The 12,969-nt window shown below is 51.8% G+C and overlaps 1 protein-coding gene across 31 annotated transcripts in view; it reads right to left on the reverse strand.

Annotated features, from left to right (window-relative positions):
• Positions 1-12,969, reverse strand: part of SCRIB (scribble planar cell polarity protein) — a 111,947-nt gene that overhangs the window by 26,813 nt on the left and 72,165 nt on the right. For 19 of the 31 annotated variants that reach the window (XR_012622786.1, XM_074819969.1, XM_074820614.1 and 16 more), the window contains 5 exons: positions 6,695-6,763; positions 3,617-3,667; positions 2,996-3,037; positions 1,988-2,116; positions 165-272 (listed from right to left, as the gene is read on the reverse strand). Coding sequence is in view for 26 of the 31 variants with exons in the window: in XM_074819969.1 (XP_074676070.1) it covers positions 165-272; positions 1,988-2,116; positions 2,996-3,037; positions 3,617-3,667; positions 6,695-6,763 (399 nt within the window). In the remaining 5 variants the exon portion in view is untranslated. Of the gene's footprint in view, positions 1-164; positions 273-1,987; positions 2,117-2,995; positions 3,038-3,616; positions 3,668-6,694; positions 6,764-8,870; positions 9,282-12,969 lie in introns of those variants that run through there. The other 12 variants (XM_074819616.1, XM_074821291.1, XM_074820971.1 and 9 more) reach the window with 9 other exon arrangements.

The following is a 12,969-nucleotide window of genomic DNA, read 5'->3' on the forward strand; positions in this document are numbered from 1 at the left end:
GACTCCGACTTCCACGGGGACCTCGACATCTCCCTCCTTCACGACAGCTTCCTTTGGAGGAAACAAATCACTCCCTGTTCTCCGAGCTCCCTCGCCCACCCACAATGCCCAACCTTCTGCTGGCACCAGTGTTTGTGTAACGCCCCCCAGCCAGCACCAGTTACCTGTGCCTCGAGCAGAGGGTGTGACAAGGGCACTGCTGCAAAGGTCTTGTAGGCTTGCTTGACATTGATGGGGATCTCGTCAGGAGAGGGCGGTGAAGGCGGCTTTTGCTACAGGGACAAAGACAGAAGGTGAAGATAAGCACAGATGTTATAAAAAAACGAAAATGGGGAAACAGCACAAGTCAGCCCGCAAAGCCTGAGGAGTGAAACACGCCAGGACAGCTCCTTCAGCCTTGGGCAGAGATGAACGGTGTATTGTACACGTGCTACACACAGCAGCACACCTACCACAGCCCTGGTTTACTTCTTGGGTGGTGGCAGGAACGACACTTCTGGTTGTACAGATCCTCAGTGACTTGACCAGACTTTTGTGATGGATCTCTTGGCCAAGGGGCCACAGTGCTGTCACAGTCCTTAAGGATTTCCACCCAATTCAACTAGCACGTGCCTGCTTGAATCAGTGGGCTTCTGGGGCTGGGAGAAGACAGCTGACAGCTGACTCTGACCCCTGCTCAGGGCTGACCAAGCCACATTTAGTTTATTAGAAAATTAAAGGTAAGCCCTGGCCTTATCTGGCATTTCTGACTAAAGAAGCCTTTTTCATGGGAAGGGATCTACTAGTCTGATTTGTTTTTTGCAGTGGCTGTGACACTTCTGTTTATAAAATGACTAACGTGCACTTCAATGTACTTCAAGACTAATGGTCACAGTCTCCTAAACCAAAGTGGAAACCCATTCAGGGATCTGGAACCTGGAGACCTGCCTTTGATCTCAGATTTTCCCTTCACAGACTTCCACTTACTCAGAAACATCTAAGGTCCAAGAAGACCCTCCTACTGCTTGTCACTTGTCTTTGCTGGTCTTTTGCTCACTTATCTTCCCTGTGGCCCCTCCTATCACATGCAGGAGGGAAGGAAGAGCTGGGATGACCTGCTCAAAGCATCACAGAAATGAATGGGGGTAGGGGGGGAATGAGACCACCACCACCTTCTCTGCTAGAAGCAAATCCCTTTGGTTGCGTCCTTCCTTCAATCCCTCTAGCTGCAATGACTCAGTTTCAGGTGTCTGGGGTTCTTTGTCCTGGACTGAGGCTAAATTATGTTGTTTGATGATGTTCCCTTCTGCATAGGCTAAAGAACAGCACATCAACGTCAGAAGAGATTGTAAAATATGTGAATCTTGGCCAATTACATGGATTATATATAGGTGTTTGTCTGCAAATCAGGTCTCTAACTTGGTATCATGTCACACAAGCTTCAATGAACAAAGAAGGGCTATACTGTAGGTATACTGTCATGACAAAGACCAAAATACCTGAATCTTTCTCTCCCATCAACATACAGCCCAGGGAATATGACTCTTCCAAAAATAATTGTTTTGCAAATCATAAAAATTATCATCAGCAAGATGGTATTGACTCTTGCTCCAGGATGCAAGACACTGACAAAGGTTCTGAAAGATTTATGCCTCAGCAGAACGCAACAGCTCATCAATAAGGATCTGAAGCTGTAACTGCTCTGGGGATTCCAGCCACAATACAGTTTCAACAATGCTCATTTTCTGAAGGGGTAAGTGAAGACACTCATCTACGTTAGAAAAACGAAGGGAGCACTGACCGTGACTCTTTGGGAAGTGTATGTGTTCTCACCCAGGGCATCCAGACCGGTGCAAAACAAGACCAGCTTTGGCTAAGGCGTGTGACCTTCACGCTACAGAGTCACCAGTGGGAGGGTGCGCTCGGCCCACCCACCAGAAAAAGTGGCATTATAGCGACCTAGGGCAGATAGACATGGCTTAGCAAGAAGGAACTGCAGGCCACTTACAGAGTTCTGGGTATTGAAGCGCTGCTCAGGCTGCTGGAAGGGATTGGGGCTGTCCCCGTCTTCCGCACTATGTGAGGCAGCGTTCTGTCGCACTCGGGAAAGAGGCTGGATGACGCCTGGCTTGGTCTGCTTGTGTCAGTACCACGCAGCAGGGGAAAGGCAGAGGAAGGGGAGGGGGGAGAGAGAGGGAGAAAAGAATAAGCAGTTAGGGCAGCAAAATGTCTCTGCCATGCAAGTGAGTCAGACAAATCCATGCACCTGCGCTCAACTCCTCAGCTGTGCTGCCTCCCAGACACCAGACTGGGAGGGAGAGCTGCTGAAACAGACACCAAACAATGCCTCTGGTGCAAGTATTCTGGACAGCCAAAGAGATTCAGACAAGCTGGGTCACAGCAGGACCGACGGGTTACAGAGAAGGCCAGGACACGAGGAAGAATCTGCCATGCAAGCAGCAGCTGCAAGGGTCAGAGGGGTACGGCATGAGCGTGTCAGAGCTTGGAGGATGAAAGCATCACGAGTGGGAGATGCAGTAGGGAAACACTGGCCAGGAACGAGCACTGGAAAAAGCTGGGACTGAAAATGAACTGAGACCCAGGTAGGGCTCCAATGAGAAATGCAGACATAAGAGCAGAGACAGGAGTCTGAGATTTGACCTGGATGCCGTCGTTGTTGGATGCTGTGTGGAAGTGAACAAAACATCTAATACTAAAGAGAGCAAAAGCAGGAAAGGAGTGACCCAGCAAAAACTACATGAGTGAAAGCTGCAAGGATAAACAGGAATAAAAGCTGCAAAAACACTGGCAGAAAGTTTTCAAATTGACAATATTTGAGACTTAGTGCATCTGTACAAACTTGAGGTACAGTGGAGGACCGAAGGAGACAGAATAAAGACCCAACAGTGAGACGCGCAGGGCTGGACGTGAGCACACGCAGAAGGAAGAGGCAAGCTCTAGGTGCTGGAGAATGCACAGGGACACTGCAATAAGGTCTCATGGTGGATGTACTTACTGATTTACTGTCATCCTGCGATGTAATGAAGTTAATGGAAGCCTGAAAACAGAAATACAGGTGTAAATTTGGAGTCCCTACAGGAAGCCTTTAGTTTTCCCTGCTCCACACAGAAAGAAATAGAGAACTCCCAAGCCCTCCCCTGCCCTGCCGCCTGCCCTGTACAGGGAAAAGCCCCCAAGTCCCATGCTAACCCCCGCCATACCTTCTTCTTCACGTGGGGAGCCGTCCAGAGCCCACCCGCAAGAGAGTCCCAGTTCCTCCGCTATGTGAGAAGGCACTCGCACCTCTCTCCACACGCCTCTGGGCACTGGCCCCTGCCCTCCCCGTCTCTGCTCCAGCTCAGCGGGTCCTGGTCCTTGCTCACACCCCCTGCCCTCGGCGCTTGCTACTGAGCCTGAGCAAAGCCATCAGCGCCACGGCTTCTCTGCCAGGAAGCGTTCGCAGGTGCCACTCGCAGCGGCCAGCGGGGAGCAGCCCCCCGTGCCGCGGCCTGCCGCCCCGGCGCGCAGCGAGCACAGGGGCCGGGAAGGCGAAGCCGGAGAAAAGGGCGAGGAGCAGCGGCACCGGGCGAGAGCAGCACGGAGCAGCAGCGCACACCGCACACCAACAGGCACTTACAAAGCGGGTCTCCCTGCCTGAGAGGTGAGCAGGCCGAGGGGCTGCAGGCGTCTGGAGAGGGGCAATGCCAGGGAGGATCGTCAGGGGAGAGAAGGGGAGAGAAAACGAAGAGACTGGGTTTTCCGCGAGAGAGGTTGAGACAAGCACCTTTCCCAGCACAGAGACTGCAGCTCCCCAGAGCTGTCGGTGTCCCCGCGCAGCTCCCGCTGCCTGCCACAGAGAAAGACCCTCTGCCCTCCCTGGCACGCACACACAGACCCACCACAAACACCTCCTTCCTCCCCCCCCCCCCACCAGAAGCTTGCAGGACTCAAGGCCAGGCAAAACCACCGTGACACCAGCCTTGAGACAAGGGATTCAACTTCCCTCAGTAATTCTCCGAGAGCTCTGAAATAAGCCTATAAATTCTGGCTGGACTACAAGATGTCAGACCCAAAGACTTTCCATTAAAAATAGATGATGGCAGAGAATTAGAGATGCAGTTCCTTGGAATGTCTGCTCTGGAGCAACAACCTGAAGGTCAGGTCTCCCAAGTCCCCAGAAAATGTGCAAGCCACAAGGCTAGTGATTGCCCTGTGCCCTTCAGTATTACCTGTTGGACCTGTTCCATTTTGTGTAACATTCATTGCCCAGAGAGAGCTAAAAGTACCAGACACAGCCTTACCTGCCATGCAGGAGACTGACGCGGAAAGCTCTGATCCAGAAAGTATCAAGTCATGCCAGTGTGACAGAAAGCTCCCATACAGAATGCAGGGTTGAGAGTGCCACGAGCAAGACTAATGGCTCGGCACTGCGACACCAAGGCACCCTCAAGAACAACTGCCAGAGTCTCTAATTCATAACAGCCATAGACCAAGGAAGGGGAAAAAAGCTGTCAAAATGACACATAGGCTAGATCTCAGAAATTAAAGCAGTGAGCAAGCCTGCTGAAGACCTTAAAAGGCTAAAATAAAGGACAAAGTAATGAAATTGGCTATAAATGCTGTAAGAAATTAACAGAATCTCTCTTGGCATATACATCTCTGAACAGAGAGATAAAAGAGAAAACCAAGAAAAAAGCCGTATAGATTATTCAGTATCTTGCCCAAGCTACAGAGAATTCATGATACCAAAAACCTGAAGTGATAGACTACAAATTGCAGCAAGTGCTACATAACAGGGAGTTTGAGATGCCCAACTTAAAACTGTTAAGACAAACGCCTGCATCTGCAGGAGTGCTCCTGGGCTGCTCCTAACTCCGCAGAATCCATTAGTGAGACCGTGTTTGCTCTTCTCTGAGCCCACGGAGGAGAGAGTGAACAGTTTCACCTGGAAAGTTTCCACTGTCAGAGCAGTGACTGCTATGAGAAGACAAAGTGGTCGCTGTTGCCACAGGAACTGGAAAATGACAAACTATTAGACTCTGAGGACAAACAATTTCTTCCTGAGCAAGCCCATCCCGAGTCAGAAGAGCAGGCAGCAGCACAGCCAGAGGGTTGTTTGTGGCAAGGACACTGGCACTGAGCCTCCAGGGCCAGAACAGTGACAAACAAAAACATCAGGGGTACTACGAAAGCTGCCTATGACAAGCTGGGACAAGGGACGTTCCATCCAAATACTAGTTTAAAAAAAAAATTAAAATGAGTGTAGTCAAATACTGCATCTGGCACCTAGAGAGATGCAGACCTTCCATCTGTAGAGGCGTTCAGACTTTAACTGGACATGGCCTTGAGTAACCTGATCTGATTGGACCTACTCCGAGTGTGGTCTCTGACCAGACCTTCCACCCTAAATCATTCTACGAGCAGCTCCACGGCCACCCTTGGGGATCTGGGCTGCTTTTTCAACTGAGCTGAGGATCTTTAAAGACAGAGCAAACGAATATCTAGATCTCTTTCTATCGTAGAATGAGGAGCATCATCCCCACCCCATTCCTTCTAGATAAATAACTCAATCTCAATGAAAATTTGCTCTTGCGGTAAGAGGAAGACTTACAAACAGCCCAAAACAAACCTCTGATCAGTACGCAACTGCTGTCAGAAAAGCAAATAAGTAAACATATGCAGCTGGAACAGAAAGCACTGAAGTGGTATTACTATAATGAAAAGGATCTTCATCTAATCTTATTGTGTCTCTGGCGGTCACTCAGTTTCAAAGGATCTAAGAATTGAGGGAGATGCAAGAGAGGCCAAGGAAGCAGCAGAAGATGGACTGAACTGTTGCTCACGACAGCTCCACTGCCCTGTGCGCTGCTCCCAGCCACAGGGTCCTGACCCTTCCCCGGGGTCAGTGTTAACTGCCACCTCACCCCAAGATGATGCAATTCATCTCATGAAGCTGAACTGACTTCGTAGGAAAGCAGAGAGCTTTTGTCCAGCTTAGAGAACTGAAATGACTCAGCTAAAGATCAGGTCAGTGCCAGAACTACCTTGCACTCCAAAACGAATCAACAGACACAAAATGACTAAGTGTAGAGTAGAAAGTACAATTTTCAGTTCACTTCAGCCCCCTAATATAAAAAACAGAAACAAGTAATGACTGTGAAGGGAAAATTTTTAAAATCCATTTAGAGTATTTAACTTCAAAAGGCTCAACTAACTTGTGAAACTTATTGCCACAGGATGAAAGTGAAGTCAATGACTTACCAAGATTTGAAAGAAAAGAGAGTTCATATGAGAAATAAGGACGGCTAGTGGGAATAGGTAATGGCTCCCCCCCAAAAAAAATCAAAAGTTACAAGAAATAAAGAAACTTCTCCTTTCAGAGTGGAAGCTGGCCTCTAACCAAAGAGTTTTAGAAAACCATTCCCTGGAGCAGGCTGACCTATAACTGTCTGCTGCAGGATCCTTCAGAAGGGACGTGTGCTGCTGGCAGTGCCACAAACAGAACAAGGGATCTCTCTGGAGACTGAGGAGCAACGGTTCACAGACCTGAGATGGTTCTCCAAATCCTGACTTCTCTGTTTCTTCTGACGTACCAATTGCCAGAATTAAAGAGTCTCTGCATCCCTGGATACTCTCAAGGATGGAAATCAGACTCGGCTTCCCCTGGCCCTGGCAGTAGCCTCTGCCCTGCCCCACACCTGTCCTGCAGTCTCACCTGCTGATTTCCAGGAGAATAGGGGCTTTCACGCCTGGCATTTCCTGTTCCAGACTCGCCTGCAGGAGCCTGAAAGAGAGAAGACAAAGGTAGTTACTGTAGAGCAGCATCTTCCATGCCTCTCCCTCCGCAGTGAGACCAGGAGGCAGGGGAGACCAGTGACATCCAGCCTGCAGTCAACCGTGGGCCACCTCACCACACACAAGCAGAGTTAGCACTGGGCCCAACCGCAGCTGTCAGAAACTTGCAAAAAGCAACAGAAACAGCAAGGAAATGACATTAAACACTGGAACTGAGATCATATCCAAACGCCCCGCAAGGCTGACGGAATCAGGAATCAGGTTAAAGCCTCTGCCTTGCAACACGTCCCTGGGAATCCTCTCCCCCTCACTTCTCTTTGGCCCTCAACAGACTGAGCCAGGGTCTAGGGAAACCTCCCGTTGTACAGACACTGAGCAAAAAAAGCCACTCCCAACCCAAAGGGGAGCAGGTTCAGACCCCTGCACAGTCCAGAGCGCAGGAAAGAGAGAGTCTGACCCCCTCCATGGGAACCCGGGGTCGCTGGCACTCAGGCTGAGCCAGCCTACAGCCAGCCCCAACAGCTACAGCGTCCCAGTAATCACCTCAGCCTGTCCACAGGATTAAGGAGCACAATTTAGAAAGTATTTTAGATGCCTACAGATGGGAACAGGTCCTTTGGGGTTCAGAAAACTGTTTAAGCAAATCTAGGGTTCCGCGTTCATTCATACCATACCCATGCACTAGTGAATTGTTAATTTGACTCATGTCAGCCTCAGGCTATCGCAGTTCTACTGAGCAAGCCAGGAGATGTGATCTGAAGTTTATCCTGGAGCACAGAAAACCTCTGATCCCTCTCAGCACTGTAATGACAGAGGACGTGGCAGTATCGGCTGACCCGCTCCCACGCCTCTTGCTCACTCTGCTCCTGGCTGCGGCCGCCCAGGCCTTCCCCGGAGCCACACGCAGCTGCCCATCCCACCAAGGCAGGAGCTGTTCTAGGATGCTGTTTTCAGGGACCTCAGCTCCCCAGCTGACACACGACCGTTCGTTCCGGTGTCAGCACAGGGGAGGAGAACACGCGGACGGGGGGAACCGATCCCTTTTCACAGCAACGTGGCATTAGATAAGCTCCAGCTAACCGTGACACCCCTCCAGACTGATGACAGCTGATCTGGCATAAAGTCTACCTTCAGAAAGGGTCCGTGCTCTGTGACCACTGCTTTTTGATCTCTTGAACGCCAAAGCTGGATGTCTGTAATGCCCAAACCCCAGCCTTTGACTTAAGATACTGAGAGGTTACAGAGATTCAACTACACGGCCTTGCTCCACGCTCATCAGCCTACACACCTCTGAAAAACAAATTCTCACCAAGCAACTGGGCTACAAACGTCTAAGAGAACTACAGCTGGGTGGTGTTCTGTTTGTTTTTTCTTCTGAGTGCGGGGGCTGTTTGTTTGCAGTTGTTTTGCTTCTCTTGCTTTTCAGACCTCCTGAAAGACTGAGAAAGGAAGAAGGGGAGAGTGCTGCGGTGCTAATCTGGGACAGTGTCTTTGGGTCTAGTTCTTGCTCTGCCACAGGTTTCCTGGGCAACAGTGAGAATGTTAAATACAGACAGACTTCCCAGAGCAAAAAGCAAAGTTTCCCTTGAAATCTGAAAGTCTAGATATACTGAGACGTGTCACTTCAGGGAACACCGTGCCCCTGGGCTGTCGATTAACTACGTGGGCTGCACTGCCCCTTAGTTTTCAGAAGTACAAAACGGGCTGTTTGTTCAGGCCCAGGTACAGGAGTGTGACACCACCACCCCCCCTTCCACAAGCCCTGCCAACTCCCCCTCTCACAGTCGGAGCAGACGGGGAGCACCCGCTCCCAGCCCGATGCTCGCCCACCGCAGAGACACCGGGGAAGCCACCTACGCTCCAGGAGGGGCTGAGCAGTGCCCACGCCTGGCGATAACAGAGGGGGGGGGGCATTAGTGGCCGGGAGGGAACTCGCTGCCCGCCAGCCGCTGCGCCGGAGGCGGGGGAAGCGCTGGTGTTAGGGCCTCGTGCTGCCCGGCCTCGCCGTCCCGAGCATGCGCAGGGGTTTAGTAGAACGCGGGTGGCCATGGCGGGGCGATCGCATGCCACACGCAGCGTGCCACCGGACTGCTTGCCTTGGAGTAAAGGTTGGTCTTCAGCACTCCCCCCCTGCCATAGCCAAGGGGCGGCCCCCCCAGGCAAGCCTGGCCTGCCGCCTTCCCCCTGCGGTTGGCCACCACAAAGGGGTTCTCACTGAAGAGGATCGGCTGAGAGTCGACCATGCACTCTTGCTCTGGCGTCTCTGGCATCTGCTCCGGGGACAAGGGGCAACCTGTGGGATCCCGCTTGTCTAGCTGGGGCTGTTTTTCCGCCCTGCTCGTGCAGGTGTCGGGTGATGCGGGGTCCTGAGGAAGGGCAGCCACGCCTCCGACGATCGGGCCTGCAGCTGGGTCTGGGTACGAATCCCGGCTGTCCTGTGCCACTGGCAGGGACAGCAGAGCGCAGTCACCCTCCATTCCGGAGCTGGCCTTATTATACTGAACAAGCTGAGAGGAAAACAAAAGGATCAGAAAGAAATAAGGAGAACAGAGTAAAAGAGAGGAGGGAGAAAATACACAGCAGCTGCTGATGCTGAAGGACAGGGGAGAGAGGAATTCCAGTACTAGCACTTACACCACCACCCCTTCTCTCTCCTCTCCTCCACCACCAACCCCACGATCCCAAATGCTACTTCCAGAAGACGACCTCGCTGCCAGCACGCAGCGCCAAGGAGCTGGCGGGCCCGACACGCCCTGCACCTCCCCAGCCCTCACACACATTCCAGCCTGCGCTTCAGCAGCTCGCCAGTAACGCTGCTGCTCTCCAGCAAAACTGACTCCCCAAACCTGCACAAGCACACACCCTCTCCCCTCTCACTGCAGCACATCCTCAGCCCAGCTCCATCACACGGCCAGACACCAAGGGCCTCGCTCGTCCCAGCACCGTCACACCTCTCACCTCACTCCAGTGCGTTTCCATCTACCACACACATTTCCACCCCACCTGCAGGAGCAAACGTGCTTTTATGGCCCCACTTCACCAAAATAGACACCAGCAAGTAACAGAGAGCAAAACAGACACCAACAAGTAACAGAGAGCTAACTAACAGCTAACAGAGCACAGATGCCTTTGAGGGCTCTTACTGAAGGCAGGACCGAAACAGAGCTCCAGTTCTGCCCATGCTCAACTGTACCCATCCACAATGAAGCACTGACCCTTCCTCTTTTAATACTATAAAAGAGAGATTGTTACCCCAGCCAAAGCCTTCTTCAGGGAAGCAGAGATAATCAGAGAGCGATGATCAAATCTCCTTCCATCCAACTGCCTGCCGAGGAGCAGAAAGACCTCTTCTGCTTAGAGCACATTCTCCAGCTCCTGTGTCATGGCAGCACTCACAAAAATAGCTCCCAAGGGCTGGGTGGGCTGATGACTACAATGGCAGCTGAGAGGCTCAGGAATTTCTGAGGCCCTCCCCTAACCCCTCAACCCCAACCCAACCTAAAGCAGCGGTTGGCAGAGCCATGGCTCATATCATATTTCTTCAGACAGTGAAGCCTGTGCGCTACCCTTAGAAATCCTGCTATTGTAGCTACGTGACTTTCCAATGTTAAAAAACCCTACCAAAAACCCAAACAAAACATCCCCAAACTCCAACCTTCTTTTCCCAGAGTGCCATAAACTACACTAGCAAGAGCTCTGGTGCACATGAAGTTATGCAAGGCCAGAAGTCCCCTCAGGAGCATTAGTTGTTCACTGGGGATGCTGGAATGAAAACCCCGCTGGCAATCCACCACCGCAAAGTGGGTCTGTCGGTCCTACAGCCCCGCCAGCACCATCGCCGCCCTCCCTTGCCCAGAGGAAGAGCACAAACACCGACCAAGCCGGGTTCCAGGTGAATCCCACCACCGAGGCCTACTCTGCTCCGCACACAGGGAAAAAGGAAACAACACTTTTAGGGCACGGTGGAGACGGGCGCCTCACCCAGACTGTGTGAGGTCTGGTAGCCCACGGGGAGCACAGCCCCAGTTTTGTTCATGGTGCGACTGGAACCGAGCTCCCTCTGCCCCTGGCTTCACTCTCCAGTGCTGCTGCTGCACCAGCGTGTTCCAGCGCGGGACGCCTCGCTCCCTCTGCTCCACACCAGGCTATTTTTATCATACAAGCAACCGTTTCTATTTCGGGTCAGCAAAGATTTTGGCAATGTGGTGTGCCTTTTCCCAGCCTTGCCTCTGTCACTGCCCAGTCTAGCGGACAGGACGATCATGTTTCACCCTGCAGCCTCCGAGGCAAAGACAGAAGAAATGCATTTGCAGTTCCGATCTATCACTTTGCCCCAGATGCTGAAACAAATCTAATTTTAAATCTAATGAACAAGTACAGAGAAAGAATCAATGGCTAGAAACTGAAGAGAAATAGAACCCGACCAGGAGGGTCAGATTGTTCATTAACTAACCAGGGTGACACCCTACTGAAAGATGGAAAGTCTTCTCCATTCGTTATAGTCCAGACAGCAAAACGAGACTGTCAATGTTCTGCTGTGGCTGGCTGCAGGCATTCGTGGGTGGGGTTTTCAAGCTGGTGCTATGCACGGGACAGCCCGTAACAGCTCTGCTGCTGCTGTGATGGCAGCACCCAGGGGCTGTAGCACAGGGGGTACTCCGCAGACATCAACTGACGGAGAAGCGGGTGCAGCCGGAGGCGTCACCGGGAGGAGCATTCTCATGCAGCTGTCAACTGGAATTTTCCAGCTGGGGTTTTAAAAGTACACAAACGAAGCAGGCTCACATCTCAGCAAGCCTTCGTTAAATCTTGCTCACAAATGGACCAATACACAGCAATACAGATCAACCCAAGACAGACAACCATCTGCCCCCTTCTTTAGGGGCAATTTTTGGGGGATCCTCATGACAAATTCAACCCACAACCTACAGTGGTCATGACAGGTCTGCGCTTCCTCCTGTTCAGCCGTGTGAAGAACAGCAGGGCCTGCAACTCCCTTGCAGGGAGCTATATGGCAATGGAAGATATGCAGACAGTGTTTAGAGGAAGATGTACATGGTGAGAAAGCTGGCCTAGAGACAGGAGGAAAGAGAACCATGCTACGGGAACTGGGCAACGGCGTTACTCATCTGAACTCAGTCCAACTGTCTGGAGACAGAGAAGCTGTTCACTGAGCCAGGTGCCTTCCTGCCTGCTGGACCGATGCATGTCGAGCCCTCCAGGCAGCCACCGAAGAGGCCGGTGCAGCCCCTGAGGGAACGTCCCTGAACCCCAACCTCCCTGTACTCACCGTCTAGGCAGACATTTGTTCAAACAGAGCAGAGAGAGGGCTGGGCAAATGACAGCTGGAAAAAGACAAACGTGGGCACCAATCGGCCCTTCCCCTGCAAGGGGACATTTATAGATGCCGCCCATACAGCCCGGCATTCCAGCGCGTTTGGTCCCACATGCCAGTGCCAAGCATTCCTGGCTGACGCCGACTGCTGAGGCACAAGTTCCCAAACGCTGCTCTGCTCTGCGCAACGCTGGGGCTGCTCAGCAAAGAGGCAGCTGCTGGCGTGGGACTGGCTCTCCCCGTGTTTCCAGCTACTGAGTTACACTAAGAGATGCTAAAAATACATTGAACCTTTTCCTGATATTACTTTTCTGTGTGAACAGCCAGGAGAGAAAACCCAAAAGCTGGGGAGTATGGGGAGGAACAAAATGAGACAAAGCTGGGGACAAAGCAGGGCTCTAATCAGTGTGAAATCAGAAAAGCAAGAGGGCCTGAAGTCAGTGAAAGGACAGATGAATAGGAGAGGAGACTGGTCTGGATGGAATGAGATGGAGACACTACAGGTAAAAGATGATCCTGAAACACCAGGATGAGAATGCAGAATCTGGTGATGACAGCAAAGGGTGGTCCTGCTGCAAGAGGAGGAAAGGAACGGAGGGGAAGACTGAGGGGGTGTGTGAAGGTGCAGGCAGAAGCCCAGTGGAATGGCTATGATGCAGGGGAAGATAAAACATGACCAAAGGAAGCAGAGATGGAGAGATGAGGTGAGATTTTAAACAGCGCAGGAAAGACAGATGACTTGGTAATCTGTGAAGTTTGTGAAATCTGGATTTTCTCTAGGCTGAGCGGCCACTACATAGCAAGGACTGAAATGCAGGTCCCAGGGGCAGGAGCACCCAAGGCCATGTCAGGGCTGAGTC

Source organism: Strix aluco, chromosome 1 (genome assembly GCF_031877795.1).
Source record: "Strix aluco isolate bStrAlu1 chromosome 1, bStrAlu1.hap1, whole genome shotgun sequence".
Lineage (NCBI taxonomy): Eukaryota > Metazoa > Chordata > Aves > Strigiformes > Strigidae > Strix > Strix aluco.